The sequence below is a fragment of the Linepithema humile genome, chromosome 1 (genome assembly GCF_040581485.1).
Source record: "Linepithema humile isolate Giens D197 chromosome 1, Lhum_UNIL_v1.0, whole genome shotgun sequence".
NCBI classification, from domain to species: Eukaryota; Metazoa; Arthropoda; class Insecta; order Hymenoptera; family Formicidae; genus Linepithema; species Linepithema humile.
This window is the reverse complement of record NC_090128.1, coordinates 20,474,486-20,501,437: the sequence shown is the minus strand read 5'-3', so window position 1 is coordinate 20,501,437 and position 26,952 is coordinate 20,474,486. Positions and strand designations below refer to the sequence as shown.

Here is a 26,952-nt window from a genome sequence, read left to right as displayed (position 1 = left end):
ACGATGTACCCGAGGGCATTTAGTCCCTTCGCATCGATGATGTGAAAAGGAAAAGGGCAGAATCACGATTGTATGGCACTTCGATGTGCCATCCTACCAATCGCGCCAATAAGTTGTGATCCGATTAAAATTGACCCTCATCAATCATTATGAATTAAAGTTAGATATAATAATTACTATAATAGAGTTATGCTGTTTGACTTAAATAAAATTTATGTTAATAATACTATTTTTTTACGCTATATAATTTTACAATTCGACATTTAACTGGAAAATCGCGGTGCAATATGCGAGATACATCGAAGCATGCAGTGCATCGACATGCAAGTGTTACGCGAAACGGCAGTTACAAAAGCGTATCTCACATAATACTAGCTTAATCGTCCTAGAATAATCTGCAACGAGCGTAACAGTATGCATGCTACCTGATCTGCAAATCAGGAAAACCAGCAGAATGAAAGCGGAAATGAAAGGCGAAAACCTCGTAAGATCCAGCCGAACAAACGCGGAAAATGCGCAAACAAAATAAGATTTCATTAGATTAAATTAAATTGCATTAAGCAATAAATTCAATTTAAAAACTTCTTACATCAATGCTTTAATGACTGCTTTCTTTATTTAGAAAATAAATAAGTAAACATTCTAATCATTATATAAAATGCTCCACAGAAAAATAAAATTACTTTAAAGTAGTAAAAATTATATTTAATGAAGCTTCACTGCCCAAATTTTATTTAAATAATTTATAGTATTGTTTCATCAAGTTTCAATACGAGTGAAAAGAAATACGATTGAAAAATTTTCTTACGAGATCGCTAAATGTTTATGTTTTTGTAGAAGGAAATAGAGCGGGACAGTTCAGCCGAAAGGAACCTGATTGCGATTGAATTCTAGTCGAACGCGCGAAGTAGATCGTGGCGAATGCACTGTTGTCCACTCATAACAAATAGCCGAATCATTCGCGCTGCGATCGCGTGCGCCTTATGTAACTGTTTTTACGGCATCGCCTGTCGTTCCGGCAATTTGAGGCAATCAGAGCCCGCCGGTTTAATGAATTCGTGATAATAATCCGGAAAAAGTGCGGACCGTTGCAACCGCTCGGCCGGGCCGTCGTGAAGGAAAAGCAGGAAGTCCTGCGATCCCGCGTGTGTTCTTCTCTAGCGAGAACACGACTCGACAAAAAGGATCATTTTCCGCCCACGCTTTCGCTACCACGAGACGACAAATCCCCTTAATCCGGCGTGATCAATGATCTACACGGCCCCGAGGTACGCACGCACTCTTCCTGCATGCCTTGCATGCACTGGCAAATTGCGACGCGTTGCACCCTCGTACGAGTATGAGAACGATAGCGAACGAGGACAATTAGTCACCGCTCGGCAGGATGCGCCTCTCTCGTCCTCCCACACAATGGACCGTCGATACCTTAGCACTCTTGCAAATTGAAAATTATTTTTCAGCTGGACAGAGCGGTTTTCAAATTAACAATGTTGACAAATTTTGTTCCTTCGCAATAATGTTAGCGACTATGTAATTTAATAATTATGATAATTGTATTAATGCAAAACAGTGATAAATTGCTTCATCGTCTACGTTCTTAATTTGTGTTAAGAGCACACAGAATAATGCGTATCGGAAATATTTCTCGGAAAAAATTGAAGTAACTCTTAAAATGATTGATATATGATTTACGGTCTTAACTGAAGTGGCTTAATATCGAAGCTATTGATTAACAATTAATTATTTTAGTGGTTATAAAAATTGTATTTAAAAAATTAAAAAATTTTCGGCTTAAAATACAAGTTATTTCTATTACAGTTAAATACCTTTTCTATACAAATTTTATAAAACGCTAAACTTTTTGTTGTTTCTAAACTTTAAATATTTTATAAATATTGATTTGATATTTATCTATTCCAATTATTATCTTTAATAATACTAACGTGACAATCAATGTAGACTAATTCAATATATTTTACTTATTGTATAATATGCTTTACACAAATTACGCATATTAGTCTGTAAGTGGTGTTGCTTATAGTTAGCAAATTCTGCAATATTTGAAACTATAAAGATTTGTGATAATGAAAAGAGTCCCTTACTAAAATAGTGACGTTGCTTATCTGTTTTGCAAAATTTTATTTTTCTGATATTAGCTACAATAATACGAAATTATTGACAAATTTCGATATTTCCATTTTAATTCTTTTAAACAATTACATATTTGATGTATAGATTACAGTTGCACATATATTTATTCAATACTTTTTAAACAAGGAGCAATGGATTATATGTTAAGTATGCGTTATTATATTCCTAATTCTTAATTTTAATGCGTTAATCAATTTCATTTTCATGTTTTGATAATAAAGTAACTTCCATTTCTTATTCTTAATATTTAATATTTATTCTTATATTAGTAATATTTTCTCTATTTAATTTTAATAAATCACTCTATTTAATTCTCTATTTAATTTTAATAAATCACTCTATTTAATTCTCTATTTAATATTAAAAAATCTAAAAAAAAATTAAATAGTGCGTTGGGTTTAAGGCAATTTTTTGAAATCTTACGATTAATACACAGTTTACAGTTTTAACCGATAGATGTCTATAATTTTGAAAGGAGCCCGATCAATTAACTTAATAGTTGATAAAATTTATATTGAAGAAAGTTGCGAATACAAATTACTACTTATAAAAGGTTTAGAACTTGTTAAGACTTATTAAAAATGTATTAAGACTAAAATCTAAGTAAAATTGGAGATATATTGTCCGCGTGTTTCTCGAGAGCAGTTGTATTGAATATAATACATATATAAATATTGAATGTATAGTACAACTTCGGGTGGTCTGATACTGTCCAGGAAAACATAACATTCTCTAGATTTAAGCTTCTAGATGTAACATCCTCTAAATTTCTCTAGATGTAAGCTTATTAGCGTTATAAACATAGGTTACGCTTATCATTAATACGCATGACTTGTGTCATTTAAGCATCTTACTTTCGCCTTAAAGAAAAAAAAAAAAAAAAAAAAATTGTCTTTATGTTTAAAAATGACGCTAGGGTTAAAAATTACAACTGTTGGTATTGGCGAATACAGGGATACAATTATAATTTAGTATTAATTATAAATCAGTATTAATTAACTGTGACAGTGACATTGACCATCCTTTTTGCAGAATTGTGATTTCATAGTTTTTGCTATTTTAATTATAATATAATACAAAATATTATTTAAAATTTTTATATTTTCATAATAATGATAATATCTTGATAATATTGGTTTTTATTTTTATATTTTATTAAAATTTTCTACTTTGCAGATTATAATTACACATTCATTTCCTACAAAATATTTTCAATGAATGACGACAGTGCATCTGGAAAGCATATTTAATAAACAATTTAAAATTTTGATTACATCGTGCAATTATAATTCTATATTCTTGTATTCTGCACAGCGATTATGTAATTTAATAATTATAATAGTTGTATTAATACAAAACAGAGTGATAAGCTTCGTTATCTCTATTTTACTATTGTTTCATCATCTATCGTTCTTGTTTCGTGTATTATTTTTACCAATAAAAAGAGCGGACAACCATTGCAAAATGTGTTGTTAAAATATTTTACAAACGCTACATAATAAATATGTCTTTAGAATAAAAAACGTTGAAGACATGAAATAATGAAAGTTAAAAATAATCAGAGTTGATAAGCTTTCTTTTATAAACTATTTCTATTATTAATAAGTAACATAGAATTCTCTGTGATTTTAACTATCGCTAATAATTGGCATAAAATATCTAAAAAAAAATTAAATTAAACGAGGAATAAATCTGCGTCAAATACGATAGATTTACCGCTCTTTTCCTCATCTTTCTAGCTGAAAAGTATCTGTTATTTTACACAGGGAGGAGTTGTTCATCTTCAGAAACATATTACTCGTACGAATCGAGAATGCAGTATAACTGATTGCAGGTTCACGACGTGGAACGTCGAACTCACTCGTAGCAAGGTCCCATTATTTAAAGCTAGTCAGATATCATCTGGGGAGAGTCGTCTTCTGGTCCGTGAAGGCGTACACAGTCACGGCGAGCACAATACGCTCTTTCGCGATGCGAGACCGAAATAATTTTATCGGATGGCAAGCGGCCGATCCGGTCGCTCATCTGTCGCGAGACATTTGTCTTCTCCGCTAACGACAACACTTGTAACAATAATAATTACGGATTGTCGCTTTTGATCGACGTAATGGATCGTTCATTAAATCGCCGGCCACGCGCGTAATCGATCTTGTTGTTTGCAATCCGAAATTCGCTCGCTCATTCTGCGCAAGTTAAATGAGGCGGAATCGGCACGAGAAAGACAATCGGCACGATTGCCGTTTGTCTAGTCGCTCAGTCATTATAACGATAATTATCTGCCGTACATAATTTATCGTCGCCGTTACTGGAAATGACACATTGTCGTTATTACAGTGATTACTATACTAACAAATTTGGATAATTACGATTTGCCGGTGGATAATAACGCTGTTTTTCGAAAACCGATAATTGCATCAATCTGAAAGAGTTGCGCAATAATAATCAAATGAATATCGCACTATCACATCCGGGTTAAAATGTTATTTTTAACGCTCGCACATCAAAACACCAGACAAGCATCGATCTCAAAGCGAAGATTCGATAGCGATCTCGATTATTTTTTTTTTTTATGCGTCTGTTATAAGCAAAAGAAATAGACTTTAATTTCTTCACGGACAATTCTATCTTTCTTAATAATAAACAAGAAAGACAGGTTTAATAACCTCTGCACTTTTCATGTAGGTCGTGTATCTGGGATCATCCGAAACGACGACAAAACGGTTGATTCATGGATCAGTTTGATCGACGAGCCATCGCGCAGAATTACCTTTTGCGTCGATCGATAGTGTGTACTTGTACGCAACAACACGTGCCGAGCAGCTGTTCGTCAATTATAGCCTTCGTGATCTCGTCTTACTATAAGAAGACCATGTTGCTTATTCTACAAAAAAAGTCTCTCAAGATCTATGCGATAGCTATTTTTCAATGATCAAAGCAATGTCTCTCAATAATATCGATGTATCTTAATTGCATCAATTATAATAACTGGAATAATATTCTGAACGTAATTTGTTCTTCTAATGATTTTTCTATGCAATTTCATCTAGCTTGTAAGTTTTTTATTTGATTTTCTAATATAATTCTATTTTATTTAGATCTTTTGTTTAATAATAGTGAATAAAATAGTTTTGTTCTAACTTCGAATATTTTAAAATATAATATTATATTATAAAATATACTAAAAGATAATAATATTTTATGTGCACTCATGTTTTGAAACTTTAGAATAAATTCAATTGTCAGAGAAATATTTGTAAGATAAAAATTGTTTGCATCCTTGTTTACATCCTTGTTGGCAATGTTTATAATTATGCAACGATTCTCAGAGACTCGAGACGCGATGATTCAGTATATCTTCTGTAGCGAGTTTTTGCAGAATTATAAAACAGACGCGTGTGCCGAGTGTAACGAGTCGTTTGCCTCGTCTTTCGTGAAGCGTGCATCCGTTTCCGTCGACGATCCACAGCGAGGGTGAGGTACGGAGGACACTCCGGTCACTGAGCACGCATAATCCCACGATAATTATGTAACGGATCACCGTCTCGATGATGATCTTCGACCGGTTTGAGATTCGCGGTCAAAACGTTTAAAAATTAAGTATATTCTGTCACGAAACAAATTATGCGTGTGTTATCCAATCAACAGTTCAACAACCTAAACGCTATAATTCTTAGTGGATATTTCACTTTCCGAATACGAGTATATAGTTAACTCTAATTAATAACTATAAAAAACGTTATAGTAAAATAAACAAAATATATTCAACGTGTATTGCAAAAATTAGATAAAATTTAAATATAACACGTCATCAAAGATTATGTTAAACCGATCGTAAACACGTTCGAGTATTCTTGAGAAATCTTGACCTGTAGCCACAAGTCCGCAAGTTCACTTAGCAACGGCGTAAAAAGAAACTGTCTCATTTAAATAATAGAATCTTTCTGGAATCGCGTGTTACATTACGACACTGAAATTATTATACAAGCACTTTTATTCTGTTCTGTTTTCAGTTGAAGCAAAAACATAAATTTTTCGCTAAATACAAATTTTTATTTATACTTTTGTGTATTTATATAAATTCACCATCTTTTTTAATTCAAAAATAATCTTTTCAATTATTCTATAAGTATGCTACAGAAAATTATACACAAGATATTTAACGAGACTGCCGAAATGTGATTAATTGACACGTTTGACGTGCGATGATGCGTGAACGAAAGGCAATCGGCCGAAATTCGAAGGTGACGAAAAAAGAGAGGCAGACGCGCTGTTTTCTGGACTATGATCTCTCGTTCCGATCAAGTCTCAAGGGTCACGGCCATCCCCAGCATTTCGCATAAATCATTTTGCGGCGTGAACACACACGTGATTAATCCAGGTAGCTCTCACACGCGGCCGATTACGCGTACATCGGAAGATCGTATCGAGCGCGGCCAGTCGGTTGCATAACGACCGCACGATGTTTCATTAAATCGTATGCGGATCCAAGCGGAAGACACACAAGTGCACTTTCGGAGTTGCGATTACGGCCGGAGATTGCACGAGGGAGAACAATAACTCAAACTACCGAACGAGACCATTTTGCGGGACCATTTCGACTATTCGAATCTGAATGAAATATTAACCTCAATCTTTTCAACCATCGATTTTCGATGCGAGCTCTACGATCGGTCGACGAATCAATGAAGATCTTTTTACGCTGGAAAATATTACCGAAGAATTGATTCGCTATGATGGAATGAGGATTACGACGATTACGTGCCTTAAGAATCTTTCGGATCAAACTCGCGCGTACGATTACGTGTTGAAGATGCTATCGTGCGGCCGGTCGTTACATAAGATTTCCAGAGACGCACAATGGAGCTTCTCGATGTTCCATTAAATCGTATGCAGATCTCGGGGCAACAATGGAACGCGGACGGTCGAATCGGCACTCGTAAAAAGTAGCCGGCCGTATCCCGAAACGCTTCCTGGATCGCTTCGATGCGATATCGAGGAAGAAGAAATTAGCATGATTTTTACGCGAAGATCGCGTAACGAATCGCTAAAACGCGCAAAAACGAAACTGTCAGAAAAACGCAGAAAAACAAGCAATTATTAAAAGCAGGCATTTAATATTAAATATTTTCTCATAAAAATCTGTATCATTATTTAATCGAATTTTATTAACAAATGGAACAAAATGTATTAAACAATCAAAAAATATCTCTTTTATTCAAAATTAAAATTATCATTTATATACGAAAATTTATATAAAAACATTATTTCAAAAATAAGCGCAAAAATGGTATTAATTTTTGGGATAAATGTAAAAATTAGTTTTAGCAATAAACTCACTGCGCTAATTACTTCTCGATTGCATTGAAACAAGCAGTGAGTTAAAGAACTTTTGCAAACGGTTAACTTTATATTCCTTCGTCATTTTCACTGCCTTCAGAGCTTTACACCTACTTTCAACAGAATAGTATGCTTGTTATACCTGTAAAATAAGATGGGCAATATATATTATAATGTACACACGCGCGCGCACACTTGCCTCATGTGTGTTCACATCAACTCGATACCGCCTCGCAGAGCCTAACGAATCGCGCGTGCGTGTAAGTAGCCGCGAATAATCCGCGCCGTGCCCGCGTGAAAAATCCGCGCGGTAACGTATGAGCGCCCGAGGGCACGGGTGATTGAATATAAATCATATAAATTGCGACTATCCAGAATTAATGTACACGGTCGTGATTTAAGGTGTTGCGCCTCTCCCGCGGCCGGTAATTGACGCGTTATTTCCGCATCCACCGTCCGGGACGTCGGGGCGAAAATTCATCTTCGCCGCCCGCGATTTATCCCAGGAGGATCTCGCGGTGGGCTCCTCCGTGTATCGATACCCACTGTTTTCTCGCGCGAAAGCGGGCCGCGCAATCACGATCAAGATCATCGACTCGCTCCCGCGAATGTAAGGCGATCCTTACACTGACGCTCCGCTACGATCCGCCGTCCGGATATCACGCGGACACGGAGAAAGGCCCACGGTGCATTATCATAGTCGTGCATCAGCGGGACATCACGATTCGTCGTATCGGCCTTTCTCATCGGGGGGACAGAGATTCTTTTCCGCGGTATTTACGCGGAGACGTATAATAAACGGTTTTGCGATAGGAACTTGATGCGCGAGACGCGGTATGCAATTTAGATTTTTCATTCGATTGTAGATAAATTACTTGAGATAGTAACGCGGTTGTTATTGGTGTAGCGGCGTGATAGCGTATAATAGTTAATAAGTAATAATACGTATAAAATGATGTAGCTGTAGCGCATTGTAAGATTTTGGCAATAATTAATATGTAAACTATTTGATAAGTCAATAATGTATATGAGATGAGTTTAAAAGCAGAGTGCACTCAAGTGCAATTAGTTTTCGCGTGTGAGCACGCAAGAAGATAATAATGCTTGAAATGCGAATGACATAAGATAGCATTCATTCGCGGATTAACGTTGCGACACGTTTCGTGCGCGAAATCGCATAAGTAGCGATCGCACGCTTGCGATACGTCAAGCTGTAAATCATTTTTGTACGTTGCAGCTACTGAAATTTATTTTAAAAAAATACGTCTAGTAATATTTATCTCTGCTTAATTTCCTGTAAATTAAAATTTTTTGAACAACTTGGAGGATGCAATTAATTATTCTATATTCTGGCGAATCAAAGTCACACGAATATGCATCGGTTTTTCAATAAATTTCCAATGAAAAGTAATGCACTTTACATGTCGCCGTTTTGTGCACACAGCGATCATTAACAATTACACAACGAGTGCGGCCGGCGGTATCGATATATAGTGCGGCATCGGTCTCGAGGGAAAGGAAGAATTATTTTCTCTACCCGGTACACACACGCGCAAACGGTTATGTACACACTCGGCGGGTTATGCTGAAACGCACGTTCAAGGTTATCCCACCAAGATCACGGTCGCGTCGTCCCGTGCCGAACAATCGCCATCAGTCATCGAACGATTCTCCGGCCGCATGCGTACATACGTACATTATTTGTAATTCGTGAAATCTTTTTGTTCAAAATTTTTTAATAAACAATAAGCGATGCCTAAAATCTTTAGAACATTAATCAGGACTATGGTCTTAATAACATATATTGAAAACCAAAACGATCGAGGCTGACTGTATAATTCTAAACATTTACAATTTGTTCATTTTTTTCGCTTCTACTTGTAATTTTTTAAATATTATTCAAAACTGATATACATATATTAATATATCTAGCTACAATTCTTAAAAGTTTTACATAATTTATTGTTCAACTTAAACTTTCAAAATAAATTGTTAACTTAAGGAGATTGTGTAATTAAAAATTTACAATAAACATGTTTTACACAAATTCTTTAAAATAATTTATTTAAAAATGATTAAATTAAAAAAAATATTGAGATATAAACAAAATGTGTGTGTAAGAAAATATTTCAGTCTATCCACGAAAACGAAACATTTAAATCAATGTAAGACAACAAATTCACTTGTCGCTCACATACGATCATATATCGATAATTGTTATAATCTCTTTCTTAGTTTGTATAAAAAATAATACCCGAGCATATAAAATTATTTAGTTTTTGTATTTTATCATTTTTAATGCTTAATAAATTTCTAATAACAGATATTTGCATTCTTTGAAGAGTAATAAAAAGAATTATGTTTGTGACAAACACAATTATCATTTAAAATAAGTATACATGGACGGCCATCTAACAACGATTAAATAACCTATTTTCATTATAGAATTTGATTTTATAATACATAAAATTGTACTTGTATTATATTGTAAAAATTCACACATTCTACTCTCTCTCTCAATCAATAAAGAAATTAAATAAATCGAATATTTTATTTCATAAATAATTAAATTTATTATATACATAAAATATTAATTTTATTTGAAAATATTATATATTCAATATCACAATTGCGTGGCAATTTAATTTTTGTACTTTATGTAGATATGTTCATTACATTTTTTAGTTTCTATTCTCATCCATCGATAAGTAACATCAAGCTGAGTGTGAGCTTCTTAAATGCTGTTTACATAGCATAAAGTGTGTATGTCACCAATATCTTCCTCAGTATTCCATGACTGTTTGATATGGAAACATCGTGAATAGGTGTATATGTCTCTTAACGTTCACAACTGGAAGTGGTATTAGACGTATTATTCTTACAAAATTGCGAATTGCGACAAACTTTTCTATTTTAATTAATATATGAAGGTGAGTAACCAACAAAGAAATATTTTTTGTTCTATATTTCTTCTATATTTCACTTTAAAAATATAGAAGAATACATATAAATCACGAGTATAGTTCCAGTTTCTCCAAAGCACATATTTCAGAATCACCGACATTATTGATGTTTCTCCTAACATTTGTTCTTTTTTCTTTACATAGCATGACGAGGTACACAACGATTAATTGCATTCGTCGAAGAAATTATTTTAACATTTATCATAAATTTATTAGGAATGTATTAGTTCGATATTTCTAAAATCAACAGTTATATTTTTCAATTTCAAACAATTTGGATAATATTTTGCATACTTTAAGTATATTCCTGAGAAAAACAAACAAACTACAAAATAATTTAAAAACTATCAATTTCTGTTGTTAAAAAAATATATACATGCTACATATATGATAATTACGTCCAGCTTAAAGAAACAATTTTTAAATAATTGAATCTATCTTATTCGTCTAAGAAAATATATGCGTTTACAGCCTTGTTGTCTGTAAAACATATTTTACTTTTTTTTAAATTAAAATTACTGTTATTATATTTATATTCAAAAATTATGTATATTTTATATATTCTGCGTTCTATTTCTATGTTTAAAAACAAGTTTTCAGTGTATATTATGTTCCTTACATAATTTTTTGATAAATCTTTTTATGGCATGAATAAATGCAATTTTTTTCAATATTTATCTTTTCTTGTTTTATAAAAATTAAGGACTGAATGTTGCATATGTTTTTCTTTTCTTCTAACTACAATGTTTTCTTACAGATTAGAATTCAAAATTACATTAATATGGCACTCCAAAAAATTTTATTAAATGGTGGATTAGTGTTAATCGCTATGAGAATTATTACTCTTTCCAATGCTAACAATACAGAATATGGACAAATTGCTAATAATACACAACATACACAATATAAACTAGTTGATAACAATACGTTGGAACATGTATGGATTGCTACAATACCGAATAGAAACAATACAGAACCTAAAAAAATACTGATACGAATTTCTCATAATACAGAACATAAAATAATTCCTAATAATACAGAGTATAATCAAGTTGCTAACAATACAAAAGATGAACGGATTGCTAACAATACAGAATATCAACGGATTGCTAACAATACGCAATATGAACAAATTGCTAATAATACACAACATACACAATATAAACTAGTTGATAACAATACGTTGGAACATGTATGGATTGCTACAATACCGAATAGAAACAATACAAAACCTAAAAAGATATTGCTACGAATTGCTCAAAATACAAACCATAAAATAATTCCTAATAATACAGCATATAACCAAATTGCTAACAATACGAAACATGAACGAATTGCTAACAATACAGAATATCAAGGGTTTGTTAACGATATGCAATATGAACAAATTGCTAACAATACTAAATATAAACAAGTTGCTAACAATACGGAATATGATACCAAATATACCGAGATAAATTCTAATTTGTCGACTAAAGATAATGAATATAACAAAACTTTAAAACTATATCAACAAATGACTAACAATACGAAATATGAACTGATTGCTAACAATACAGAATATCAACGGATTGCTAACAATACAAAATATGAACGGATTGCTAACAATACAGAATATGAACGGATTGCTAACAATACGCAATATGAACAAATTGCTAACAATACTAAATATAAACAAGTTGCTAACAATACGGAATATGATACGGAATATACCGAGATTAATTCTAATTTGCCGACTATAGTACCGTCCCATTATAATGTCAAAATACTACTTTACTTTAAGGACAATCTTTTATTCGGTGATTGCAGTATTAATATAAACATTAACCGTCAATTGGAATCTATAAAGCTAAAATCCGTAGCCATTCGTATAATTGAAGCAATCTTGATTCCTAATAAAAATACAAGTGTGTATCAATTTTCTTCATTCACCAACTATAACGACATTCTTACTATTAAGTTTGATAAAGAGATATCTCCTGATACATACACTTTAAACATGACATATATGCGTGTGATACATAAACGCAAAAGTCCAATCCAATCTGTATATCAAGACAAACTAGGAGATCAAAAGTAAGTTAAAAATATTTGAAATATCGTTGTACTGTAAATACTATACGTTATTATTCTTTGCCAAGTATTTTTATTGCATTCATCATTAATTAGACTTGCTATTCTAAAAGGAATTTAAGAAATTATTTTTGAAGCATCATGCAATAGTACACCAAAAATTGGTCAATTTCCACACGGAGAAGTATACTCCGAATTATCACACGCGAGACAGCGAATTATAAAATATCTTTATGATTATTGAATCTTAATATTTTCAATCAAATTATGATTAATACTATATCCTTTATCTAAACTATAGCATTAAAATATTATAGGTTGAACCAAATAGGTGTTGAGGTAATGAAGGTCCGACAACTATTTCCGTGCAACAAGTTAAGCAATTCCACAATTAAGATTGCCATCAAACATGACGAAAAATATACAGTTTTATCAAATATGCCTATTCGAGTACGAAATAAAGCTGCTAATGGCATGATGTGGACTGACTTTGACGAATCTTCACCAATGCCTGTGCAACAGATAACGTTTGTGATAACCACATTTACTAATGTTTCTAGTCAGTTTGCAAATGTTACCATATGGTGCAGACCAAGTGTTTGGATACATGTTCTTTATGCAAAAGATGTTCTCGAAGAGGTTGTGCCTTATTTTAAAGAAAAATACATGCTAAAATTATCAAAATTGGATATTGTTGCAGTCTGGCATCGTCACGACTATAACATTACGACATTGGGACTCATTTTGCTAAGGTAATATTAATCATCAATGGACATAAAATAGTAGGGTTCTCTCAATAATGTTTTAAAATTAAGAGTTAAACACACTTTTATGTCAAGATATTAATTAAGAAACAACTAAAATCCATAAAATGACAGTTGCATTATGCACTGAAATCTTTTTAGACTTATGTCTTTATTTTTAAACTTGTATTTATATTTTTAACTTATTCTTTATTTTTAAATTAATGTCTTTATTTTAAATAAAAAATTAAATTATTTTTTACGTCAAATTAGATACATAAATACTTCATATTATATAATACATAAAATCAGATTTTAATTCAGATTTTTACTCCTAAACTGTTTTTTACACTGTACATATAAAACAATTGCTAGAAAATCTCTTTTATTGAATTAATTTTGTTATTGATATTGAAAGAACTCACCAAATGTTTCTTTTGAATATTAAGCTCATTTTCATCCATGACGTTATTTATGTAAAGTGTGCCGAATTCTTCTTTGTCGTTTGTCATTTTTTTCTTTATATATACATCTGTATGCTATCATGTAGGTGAACATTTGTTACCTCTTGATTTTATACACAAATTGTATTGCATTGTTCATCAACAATAAGTAGAAATAAGGACACAAAGTTATACATTAGTCTTTTCTGCAATTATTATACATTAGTCTTTTCTGCAATTATTAAAAACATTCAACGTAAGTCTGTTACTTGAAAATAATTTTTAGGGAAGCAGATATTATTTATAATGAAGACTTGCATTCCGTTATACGCCGAAGGGAAGTTGCGCACATAATAGCGCGTCACTTGGCATTTCTTTGGTGTAATAATGTGATAGTTTGGTTTAAAAATGGTTTTGCTACATTTGTCGGAACGTATATCTTGGATCAGGTTGTGTTATACCTTTGCAATTGTTATATTACAATTTTATACATTATAATAAACAAGCAAAAAAGTTTAATAGCAACGATCGACAATATCAAATGCTTGTTGCTGAAGCAAATACTTTTCAATTAAATATTAACTTGATCATACCAAACTTTCTAGATATACCAAAATGATCACATAATGGATTTAATGGTCGTGCAAGCATATCAAGATTCTTTTCGTTACGACATTCCTTCTAATAAAGAATTGAATAGCAGTAACGCCGTTGAAATCATTTCATGGTCTCGACTACATTATCTAAGATGTAAGTTTCAGTAAATATGATTAAAACCTATATGTCATTATCATTTTATTTTGTAAAGTAGATATAATAAAAAAATAATGTGATAATTGTACGTAAACTCACAAATATTACATAAAAATTTAACAAAAGTTTTATTTATGTTATATTATAAAAATTTAAATAAATATGAATAGTGTTGTATATAATTCAAAGTATTAACAAGAAAGTGTATTGACAATTTCTCACAAATTCAGAAATATTACGAAAAAAAATTTAAGGAAATTTAATTATGAACAAACACGACTATTATTTACTTATATAAAATTGATGATAAAATGATGAAGAATTTTCATTATTAAACAAAACATAATTTTAATTGTCACAGCATTTATACTATGGCGCATGTTTTACCATATCATGCCCGATGTATTCTGGCGTGGTATCCGTACATATATAAACAGGAAGTGAGTAAGAATACCATATTGTAATATAACAATTATTTAGGAAAATTGGGCATTGCATAAAATAACGTATTTGCATTATTGTAGAGAGCAGTGATATAAACTTTGATATTTTTTGAAAATTAATATTTAGAATTACAAAATTAAATTTAAAAAAATCTTATTTCTTTTTTAATTACAAATACTCTATTTACATTAATAGATATCGAGATCAAAAATTAGTATTAAAAAAAATCTTATAAAAATATAGTTTTGAAAATCAGCAGTTGCTTTGAAAAGCCTTGAAAATAACATGTTGCGACTAATAATAATTTCTATCGAGATTGACAATTTAATTGAAAAGGAAATATAATCCGACTTGAATATAACACTAGGCAAAAAGAGTTTATCCTGCAGTCTGTGAAAAAAAATACCTTATATGTATATACCATATTATGTATACTTCATAATATTAATATAGATTAATATTTACATAAATTAAATAGTAATTTTTTATTTACTAAACAAAATAATTTCAATGTTTATTTTTATATAATTTTCAATTTTTTAGCTCTACTTATGACATGACACCAGATTTATGGGCCATTATGCAATCTCTCTATACAGAAAGCAACCCGAAAAAAACCCATAATCTTTTTTTTAAATTGAAATATTTAATATATACATGGAGTTCGAAGAAATATTATTTTGTTTTAAATGTGATGAAACTTCATACTGATTTGCAATATTTCGATACATTAATAGGCTACACTCGATCCCCCTATATAATAGAAAATGATAAGACACTAACTTGGATACCTGTAACATATACGTTGGAATCGTCTCCTAATTTTAACACGTCTGGTGTTTCGTCTTGGATATCCACAGAAGATATCACGAGATATTCAGGTGCATACGCAGGTGCATTAATTCACCACAACACTAGTATAAAGAAATGGATTATAGTCAATATACAACAAGCTGGTAAATATAGAAAAATTAATATAAATATGCGTTATCTTTCTTAAGTAATTAACGTTTTAGAAATTATAAATTTATTTGATAATTGTTTATAATTACATAGTGGAGCTCGATTGTCTGAATTTGTATCTATTTTATGAAGTGCGTAGTCCTTAGTTACAAGAACAAGATTATAATCGTCTTGTTTATTAAAAAGTTATAAACAAAAGAAATTTCACAAATTATACGTAATTTTCGAACACCACGTACTTTTAACGTACTTTTAGCAAGTTTCTTATTTCAACGTACACTTTTTAAAATTGTTCTTTAAAATTTTTTAATGAACAATGAGCGACGTCTAAAATTTTTACGACATTAGTCAATACTATGGTCTTAACAACATAATTAAAAACCAAAACTATCAAGCCTGAATGTGTAATTATAAACATTTACAACTTGTTTTTTTTTTGCTTCTATTTAGAATCTTTAAATATTATTCAAAACTAAAAATGTAAATATATAAATATATCTAGCTATAATTATTTAAAAGTTTTACAAAATTGCTTGTCCAACTTAAACTTTCTAAGTTAATTGTTTGTTTAAGAAGAATAAACAATTAACAATTTGCAATAAACATGTTCTACAAAAATTCTTTAAAATAATTTATTCAAGAATAATTAATTTAAAAAAATATTTAAATACAATTAAAACTTTGTTGTGTGGAAGCATATCTTAATAAATTCTCAATTAAGAAACTCTAATAATCAAAACATTTATTCCTCTGTACAATAGGATACTATCGCGTCAATTATGATGTTGGAAACTGGCAACAGCTTATGCGATACTTAAACTCCGATGATTATAACAAAATACATATTCTTAATCGTGCTCAAATCATCGATGACGCATTTTACTTCTTTGTACAAAAACAACTCACATACAACTTGTTTTGGAATCTTACGAACTTCGTAATACGAGATACTAATTTTGTTACATGGTATCCTATGATTAAAGTTTTCGAATCTTTTACTTGTATGTTTCCACTTGAATATGGTAATTTGATAATGGTAGGTAATGATAGATTTCCATAAAAAAAAGTTACATTTTACATACTAAATGAAATAAAATATATTAAATAAACGAAAATAAACAGTGTTAAATTGAAGTTTAACAATTTTTAGGAAACAATGAAAAACAGAATAGATGGACTTCTTACAAAAATAGGATACTTTGACGAATGGACAGACCATACTCTCACTATATATTTAAGACAAGAAGCTGTAAAATGGGCATGTATTCTTGATATTTCTGAGTGCCGAAGAAATGCTGCTTCGAAATTATTAGAAGAGTTTAAATATTCTGAAGACAACTCGTAAGCTACTTTATAAGTATAATATTTATTTCATCAGAATGTTGTTGCATTTTTGTATCATACTGAATAAATTATTTTATAATTAAAATTTCAAAATGTAAGCAAATTTGTAGCAATAAGATATTTTTTTGTGATGCAGAAATTCGATGGAGATAAAACGAACATACTGTCATAATTTAATACCAATGAACCACGCTATATGGAACGAGATATGGGAAAAATGGAATGCAACGTTTGATGAAAAATTTTTAGAATACCTATCTTGCTCTGAAGATCTTGCTATCATTCGCCATTATTTAACGGAATTAATACAGCGCAGAGCTCAGCCCGAATATGTTAATGCATTTTTTTTTAGTGTTGCAAAACATGCAAAAAAAGTTGAACTGTATAATTTTGTTTTCAGTATTGTTGAAAAAGTTACTTTCGATTCAAATAGGTAATAACATTTTTCTTTAAATATACGTCTCTGTATATATTTCTTAATCATTTATTATATTATAATAATTATTTATTAATATTTGTTACAACTATTAAATTTATCAGTTTTTTAGTTTTTACTTTGTTTTTTTAGAAAAAATGACTTAATTGCAACATTCATTGTAATTATTACACATGTGCACGAGCAAAAGCACATGAACGAGGTATGCTTTCTGCACTTTACACTAACATACCCATTTCCTGGTATCTAAATATAAAGCTTTATGTCTACATATATTTATTACATATATGACATATTTGATGTGAATTATATATACAATACTATGCACTGTACTCTATCAAATTGCAATGTAGAGATCTGTATGTGATATTATTGAATTGATATTATTAATATTATTAAAAAAATTTGTTTTAGATAACCAAATATTCATCGAAAAAGCGATATCAAATAGCAAGAGATGTTGAAAAAAAAATAAAGAAACGAAAATTGGAATACGTAAGACTTGTCAACAACTACGGGTATTACTTAAGTATCAGTAAATATAATAAATAACAAAACATTTAAATCAGTGGAAGACTTACTTCATTGTTTCTCAGGCATAATCATGTATCGGTAATTGTTGTAATTCTCTTTCTTCGATTTTATTAAATAATATCTAAGTATTTATAATTATTTAATTTTTGTTTTTAATTATTTTTAATACCTTTATATTATTGCTATTTTTAATGCTATAAATTTTGAATAACGCAGATATTTGCATTCTTTGATGAGTAATGAAAAAGGATTACGTTAGTGACAAAAACAATTATCATTTAAAATACGTATACAAAGGACATGGACGGACATCTGACAACGATAAAATAGCCCATTTTCATTAGAATTTAATTTTATAATACATAAAGTATTTGTATTATATTGTAAAAACTAAAACTATCTACGCTCTCAGTCAATAAAGAAATTGAATAAATTAATTTTTTTTGTCATGAATGATTAATTTTATTATATACACAAAACGTTAATTTTATTTGAAAATATTATATATTCAATATCACAATTGCGTGGCAATTTAATTTTTGTACTTTACGTATATATGTTCATTACATTTTTTAATTTCTATTCTTATCCATCGATAAGTAGCGTCATGCTCAGTGTGAGCTTCTTAACGCTGTTTACATGGCATAAAGTGTGTATGTCACCGATATTTTCCTCAGTGTTCAATGATTGTTTGATATGGAAATATCGCGAATAGGTTGATATGTCTCTTGACGTTCCCAATTGGAAGCGGTATTAGACGTATTATTCTTACAAATTTGCGCATTGCAACAAACACTTCTATTTTAATTAATATATATAGGTGAGTAACCAACAACAAATAATTTTTTGTTCTATATTTCTTCTATATTTCACTTTTAAAATATAGAAGAATACATATAAATCACGCGTATAGTTTTAGTTTCTCGAAAGCACATATTTCAAATTTACCGACATTGATATTTCTCTTAACATTTGTCCTCTTATCCTTACATTGCATGACAAGATACACAATGATTAATTGTATTCGTCGAAGAAATTATTTTAACATTTATCATAAATTTATTAGAAATGCATTAGTTCGATATTTCTAAAATCAACAGTTATATTTTTCAATTTCAAACAATTTGGATAATATTTTGCATACTTTAAGTATATTCCTGAGAAAAACAAACAAACTACAAAATAATTTAAAAACTATCAATTTCTGTTGTTAAAAAAATATATACATGCTACATATATGATAATTACGTCCAGCTTAAAGAAACAATTTTTAAATAATTGAATCTATCTTATTCGTCTAAGAAAATATATGCGTTTACAGTCTTGTTGTCTGTAAAACAAATTTTTTTTTAAATTAAAATTACTGTTATTATATTTATATTCAAAAATTATGTATATTTTATATATTCTGCGTTCTACTTCTATGTTTAAAAAAAAGTTTTCAGTGTATATTATGTTCCTTACATAACTTTTTGATCAATCTTTTTATGGCATAAATAAGTGCAATTTTTTTCAATATTTATCTTTTCTTGTTTTATAAAAATTAAGGACTGGATGTTGCATATGTTTTTCTTTTCTTCTAACTACAATGTTTTTCTTACAGATAGGAATTCAAAATTACATTAATATGGCACTCCAAAAATTTTTATTAAATGGTGGATTAGTGTTAATCGCTATGAGAATTATTACTCTTTCAAATGCTAACAATACAGAATATGGACAAATTGCTAATAATACACAACATACACAATATAAACTAGTTGATAACAATACGTTAGAACATGTATGGATTGCTACAATACCGAATAGAAACAATACAGAACCTAAAAAAATATTGCTACGAATTTCTCAAAATACAAAACATAAAATAATTCCTAACAATACAGCATATAACCAAGTTGCTAACAAAACGAAATATAAACGGATTGCTAACAATACAGAATATCAAGAGATTGCCAACGATATGCCATATGAACAAATTGCTAATAATACTAAATATAAACAAGATGCTAACAATGCGGAATATGATACCAAATATACCGAGATAAATTCTAATTTGTCGACTAAAGATAATGATGAATATGCAAATGAATATAACAAAATTTTAAAATTATATCAACAAATAACTAACAATACGAAACATGAACGAATTGCTAACAATGCAGAATATAAACAAGTTGCTAACAATACGGAATATGATACGAAATATACCGAGATTAATTCTAATTTGTCGACTATAGTACCGTTCCATTATAATGTCGAAATACTACTTTACTTTAAAGACAATCTTTTATTCGGTGAATGCAGTATTAATATAAACATTAGCCGTCAATTGGAATATATAAAGCTAAACTCCGTACCCATTCGTATAATTGAAGCAACCTTGATTGCTAATAAAAATACAAGTGTGTATCAATTTTCTTCATTCACCAACTATAACAACATTCTTACTATTAATTTTGATGAAGAAGTATCTCCTGATACATACACTTTAAACGTGACATATATGCGTGTAATACATAAAGATAGAAATTCAATCCAATCTGTATATCAAGACAAACTAGGAGATAAAATGTAAGTTAAACACATTTGAAATATCGTTGTATTGTAAATACTATACGTTATTATTCTTTGCCAAGTATTTTTATTGTGTTCACTATTAACTTGCCAGAAACTACATTATAAAAGAACTTTAAGAAATTATTGGTAAAGCATCATGCAAAAGTACACAAAAAATCTGTCGATTTCCCCAGACGTAGAAGTGTACTCTGAATCATCACACTCGAGACGAATTATAAAATATGATTCTTTATGATTTTTAAATCTTTGTATTTTCAATAAAATTATGATTAATATTATATCCTCTATCTAAACTATAGCATCAAAATATTATAGGTTGAACCAAATAGGTGTCGAAGTAATGAAGGCCCATCAACTTTTTCCGTGCAAGGACGAGTTAACGAGCAATTCCACAATTAAGATTGCCATCAAACATGACGAAAAATATACAGTTTTATCGAATATGCCTATTCGAGTACGAAATAAAGCTGCTAATAGCATGATGTGGACTGACTTCGACGAATCTTTACCAATGCCTGTGCAACGGATATCGTTTGTGATAACCACATTTACTAATGTTTCTAGTCAGTTTGCAAATGTTACCATATGGTGCAGACCAAGTGTTTGGATATATGTTCTTTATGCAAAAGATGTTCTCGAAAAAGTTGTGCCATATTTTAAAGAAAAATACATGCTAGAATTATCGAAATTAGATATTGTTGCAGTCTGGCATCGTCACGACTATAACACTACGACATTGGGACTCATTTTTCTAAGGTAATATTAATCATTTAAATCGAAAAAAAAATAAGGTTCTCTCAATGTTATAAAATTAGGAGATAAATATATTTTTATGTCAAAATATTAATTAAGAAACAACCAAAATCCATACAATGACACATGCATTATGCACTAAAATATTTTTAAACTTATGTGTTTATTTTTAAACTTATATTTATATTTTTAAATTACGACTTTATTTTTAAATTTATTTTTATTTAAAAAAAAATTGAAATAATTATTCTTTACGTCAAATCTGATATATACGTCATACTATATAATACGTCAAATCAGATTTTAATTCAGGTTTTCACTACTAAAAGCGTGCAAAATAACTGTTTTACGCTGTTCAAATAAAGCGATCGCTATAAGATGTCTTTTATTGCATCAATTTTGTTATTAAAATTGAGAGAACTCATCGAAAGTTTCTTTTGAAGCTCATTAAGCTCATTTTCATTCATGACATCTTTTTTGCAAAGTGTGCCGAATCTTGCTTTGTGTTCTTCGTTTGTCGTTTTTTTTATTTAAATATACACTTGTATGCTGTCATGTAGGTGAACATTTGTTACCTCTTGATTTTATAAACAAACTGTGATGCTTTGTTTATTAAAATTAAGTAGAAATAAGGACACAACGTTTTTAAAATAATACATCAATCTTTTCTACAATTATTAAAAACATTCAACGTAAGTATGTTGCTTGAAAATAATTTTTAGGGAAGCAGATATTATTTATAATGAAGACTTGCATTCCGTTATACGCCGAAGGGAAGTTGCGCACGTGATAGCGCGTCAATTGGTATTTCATTGGTGTAATGATGTGTTACTTTGGTCGAAAGAAAGTTTTGCTGCATTTTTTGGAGCGTATATCTTGGATCAGGTTGTTTTATATCTTTAAAATTCATATACATTGCATTTTTATAACATATATGCAAAAGTTTAATACCAGCGATCAAAATGTATGTTGCTGATGCAAATATACTTTTTAATTAAATATTAACTTAATGATATTAAATTTTCCAGATATATCAAAATGATCACATGATGGATTTAATGGTTGTACAAACACAGCAAGACTCTTTCCGTTACGACACCTCTTCTACTGCAGATTATCTACCACTGGAAAGCAGAAACAACTCTGAAATCAATTCAATAGGGTCTCCATCAAATTATATGAAATGTAAGTTTCAGTAAATATGACTAAAATCTGTATGTCATTAGCACTTTATTTAGTAAATTAGATGTAACAAAAAAATAATGTAACGTATAAGGATAATTGTAAGTAAACTCACAAATATTACATAAAAATATAAGAAAAGTTTTATTCATGTTATATTATAGAGATTGAATAAATACAAATGAAACGTTGTATATAATTTAAATAAATATAAACTAAAAAGTGTATTCACAATTGCTCATAAATTCATGAATATTCCGAAAAAAAATTTAAGAAAATTTAACTACGAACACATACGACTATCGTTTATTTATATAAAATTCATGATAATAATATGACAAATTCTCATTATTAAATAAAACATAATCTTAATTGTTACAGCATTCTTGATATGGCGCACGTTATCCCATTTAATAACTGATGTGTTTTGGATTAATCTCCGTACATATATAAATAGACAGTGAGTAATTATATTATATTATAATACATATAACAATTACATAGAAAAACTAGGCCTTGTATAAAATAACATATTTGCATTCTGTTATTGTATAAAGAGCAGAGATATAAATTCTGTTTCAAATCTGTAATGTTATCTTGATTTTAAAGTTTTCTAAAATCATATGATCTATTTCTTAAATTAATATATTCTTAAATATAAACGAGATACAATCAATTTTAATAGATTAAATAATTAAAATTTAATATTTATTTAAAACATATATTGAGAATTACAAGTAAAAAATAAAATATTATTTCTTATTTATTTAAAGAACAAAAATTATTGTAGTTGCATTAATAAATTAGGAGATTAAAAATTGGTTATAAAGGTATATTCTTTAAAAATAAACGGATAATATATTATGATTAATGATAATTTCTATCGAGAGACAATTTGTTTAAAAGAAAATTTAATCCGACTTGAATATAACACTAAACAAAAAGAAATTATTCCATAGTCTATGAAGAAAGGTACCTTATGTATACCAAATTGTGTATACTTGATAATACTAATATAAATCAATGTTTATATAAATTGGACAGTAATTTCTAATAAATAGTATTTATTAAAAAAATTATTCCATTGTTTACTTTTAAATGATAAACTTCATTTTCTAGCCGTTTCTCAGCGACTTATTCAAACATGACAACATCAAATAATTTATGGATCACTATGCAAATTTTATATAATAAAATATACTCAAAAGATTTCCTCCATCCTAATTTAAAAAAAGGCGTAATAACTAATTGGAAAACAAAAAAATATTATTTTGTTCTATATGTGACACAACAACGTTCTTTAAACACGGTTGGTTGGGAAATAAAATACATTCGATCTCCTTACCTATCAGTTAATGATAAAACAAAAATTTGGATACATGTAACATATATGTTGCAACGAGATATTAGTTTTGACAAGAATAAGCATTCTTTTTGGCTAACCTTGGATGTACCAAGTATGACATTTTTAGACGGTGGCTCTAACATAACTAATTGGATAATAGTCAATATACAACTAACTGGTAAATACAGAAAGATAAATATAAGTATGCGTTGTCCTTCTTAAGTAATTAACGTTTTAATAAATATAAATTAATTTGGTAATTATTTATAATTACACACTTAATTGTCTTAAATTTTTTCTCTGTTATAAAGACCATAGGTTTTAACTATGTTTTCACTAACAAACTTTTTAAGTTACTAATTGTACTAATCAACTTTTCGAAATTATACGTAATTTTCGAACACCATGTACTTTTAACGTACTTTTAGCAAATTTGCTTATTTCAACGTACACTTTTTTGAACTGTTCTTTAAAATCTTTTAATGAACAATGAGCGACGTCTAAAATTTTTAGGACATTAGTCAATACTATGGTCTTAACAACATAATTAAAAACCAAAATTATCGGGCCTGACAATATAATTGTAAACGTTTACAACTTGTTTTTTTTTGCTTCTATTTAGAATCTTCAAATATTATTCAAAACTGAAAGTGTAGATATAATAATATATCTAGTTATAATTAACTAAAAATTTTACAAAAGTTCTTGCTTAAACTTCCTTAGTTAATTGTTTACTTAAAGAGTATAAACAATTAATAATTTGCAATAAACATGTTTTACACAAGTCCTTTGCAATAATTTATTCACGAGTAATTAATTTAAAAACGTATTTAGATACAAATAGAACTTTTGTTGTGTGGATTCTTTAATAAATTCTCGATTAAGAAATCTCTAATGATCAAAACATTTATTCCTCTGTACGATAGGATACTATCGCGTCAATTATGATGTTGGAAACTGGCAACAGCTTATGCGATACTTAAACTCTGAAGATTATAACAAAATACATATTCTCAATCGTGCTCAAATCATCGATGACGCGTTTTACTTCTTTGTACAAAAACAACTCAGATACAACTTGTTTTGGAATCTTACAAACTTCGTAATACGAGACACTAATTTTGTTACATGGTATCCTATGATTAAAGTTTTCGAATCCTTTACTTATATGTTTCCACTTGAATATGGTAATTTGATAATGGTAGGTAATGATAGATTTCCATAAAAAAGAGTTACATTTTACATACTAAATAAAATAAAATATATTAAATAAATAAAAATAAACAGTGATAAATTTAAGTTCAACAATTTTTAGGAAGCAATGAAAAACAGAATAGATGGACTTCTTACAAAAATAGGATACTTTGACAAACCAACAGACCATACTCTCACTATATATTTAAGACAAGAAGCTGTAAAATGGGCATGTATTCTTGGTATTTCTGAGTGCCGAAGAAATGCTGCTTCGAAATTATTAGAAGAGTTTAAATATTCTGAAGACAACTCGTAAGCTACTTTATAAGTATAATATTTATTTCATCAGAATGTTATTGCATTTTTGTATCATGCTGAATAAATTATTTTATAATTAAAATTTCAAAATGTAAGCAAATTTGTAGCAATAAGATATTTCTTTGTAATGCAGAAATTCGATGGAGATAAAACGAACATACTGTCATAATTTAATACCAATGAACCACACTATTTGGAACGAGATATGGAAGAAATGGAATGCAACGTTTGATGAAAGATTTTTAGAATACCTATCTTGCTCTGAAGATCTTGCTATCATTCGCCATTATTTAACGGAATTAATACAGCGCAAAGCTCAATCCGAATATGTTAATGCATTTTTTTTTAGTGTTGCAAAACATGCAAAAAAAGTTGAACTGTATAATTTTATTTTCAATATTGTTAAAGAAGTTACTTTCGATTCAAATAGGTAACAACATTTTGCTTTAAATATACGTCTCTGTATATATTTCTTAATTATTTATATATATTATAATAATTAATTATTAACATTTGTCACAATTATTAAATTTATCAGTTTTTTACTTTTTACTGTGTTTTTGTAGGAGAAGTGACATCATTGCAACATTTATTGTAATTATTACGCATGTGCACGAGCAAGAGCACATAAGCGAGGTATACTTTCTGCACTTTACACTAACACACCCATTTCTTGGTATTTAAATATAAAGCTTTATGTCTACATATATTTATTACATATATGACATATTTTATGTGAATTATATATACTATGCACTGTGCTCTATCAAATTGCAATGTAGAGATCTATATGTATTGATATTATTGAAATAATTTGTTTCAGTTAACCAAATATTCATCGAAAACGCAAAATAAAATAACAAAATATGTTGAGAAAAAAATAAGGAAACGAAAATTGGAATACGCAAAACTATCCAACAACTACGGGTATTATTTAAGTAGCAAGAAATAAATAGCGAAACATTTGAGTCAATGGAAGACTCACTTCACTGTTTCTCATACACAATCATGTATCGATAATTGTTATAATCTCTTTCCTCGAATTTGTTAAACAATATCTATGCATTTAAAATTATTTAATTTTTATTCTTAATTATTTTTAATACCCTCATATTATTCTTATTACTAATGCTATAAATTTTGAATAACGCAGATATTTGCATTCTTTGATGAGTAATAAAAAGAATTACGTTAGTGACAAAAACAATCATCGTTTAAAATACGTATACAAAGGACATAAACGGACATCTGACAGCGATAAAATAGTCCATTTTCATTATAGAATTTGATTTTATAATACATAAGATTGTATTTGTATTATATTGTAAAAACTAACACATTCTACGCTCTCAGTCAATAAAGACGTTGAATAAATTTAAATATTTTTTTCATAAAT

At 29.2% G+C, this 26,952-nt stretch overlaps 3 protein-coding genes across 4 annotated transcripts in view; 2 read left to right on the top strand and 1 right to left on the bottom strand.

Annotated features, from left to right (window-relative positions):
* The window catches only part of LOC105675641 (uncharacterized), a 237,926-nt gene that overhangs the window by 25,054 nt on the left and 185,920 nt on the right, over positions 1-26,952 (bottom strand). The gene's annotated exons all lie outside the window — the stretch shown is intronic.
* Positions 10,265-18,621, top strand: LOC105675651 (aminopeptidase N-like). Its single transcript, XM_067348057.1, has 13 exons — positions 10,265-10,418; positions 11,209-12,527; positions 12,842-13,276; positions 13,997-14,159; positions 14,316-14,460; positions 14,825-14,903; positions 15,451-15,863; positions 16,632-16,906; positions 17,021-17,211; positions 17,351-17,647; positions 17,783-17,852; positions 18,065-18,262; positions 18,401-18,621. The coding sequence occupies exons 1-12, from the start codon at positions 10,413-10,415 to the stop codon at positions 18,200-18,202; spliced, it is 3,531 nt and encodes a 1,176-aa protein (XP_067204158.1). The 5' UTR covers positions 10,265-10,412; the 3' UTR covers positions 18,203-18,262; positions 18,401-18,621.
* Positions 18,856-26,936, top strand: LOC105674171 (glutamyl aminopeptidase-like). 2 transcript variants are annotated; one of them, XM_067348058.1, is made up of 12 exons: positions 18,856-19,004; positions 19,788-20,758; positions 21,080-21,520; positions 22,240-22,402; positions 22,546-22,702; positions 23,081-23,159; positions 23,819-24,222; positions 24,971-25,245; positions 25,360-25,550; positions 25,690-25,986; positions 26,123-26,192; positions 26,380-26,936. In XM_067348058.1, the coding sequence occupies exons 2-12, from the start codon at positions 19,812-19,814 to the stop codon at positions 26,506-26,508; spliced, it is 3,153 nt and encodes a 1,050-aa protein (XP_067204159.1). In that variant the 5' UTR covers positions 18,856-19,004; positions 19,788-19,811; the 3' UTR covers positions 26,509-26,936. The 2 variants fall into 2 exon arrangements, with proteins under 2 accessions (XP_067204159.1, XP_067204160.1); XM_067348059.1 differs by having other exon boundaries at positions 26,123-26,232.

Bases quoted from the DNA above. Each gene is read 5' to 3' on its own strand.
- LOC105675651 (XM_067348057.1), top strand. The intron at 12,528-12,841 runs GTAAGTTAAAAA...AAAATATTATAG, and splicing joins GACAAACTAGGAGATCAAAA to GTTGAACCAAATAGGTGTTG. The intron at 16,907-17,020 runs GTAGGTAATGAT...AACAATTTTTAG, and splicing joins AATATGGTAATTTGATAATG to GAAACAATGAAAAACAGAAT.
- LOC105674171 (XM_067348058.1), top strand. From the start codon at position 19,812: ATGGCACTCCAAAAATTTTTATTAAATGGTGGATTAGTGTTAATCGCT. The intron at 20,759-21,079 runs GTAAGTTAAACA...AAAATATTATAG, and splicing joins GACAAACTAGGAGATAAAAT to GTTGAACCAAATAGGTGTCG. The intron at 25,551-25,689 runs GTAAGCTACTTT...TTTGTAATGCAG, and splicing joins AAATATTCTGAAGACAACTC to AAATTCGATGGAGATAAAAC.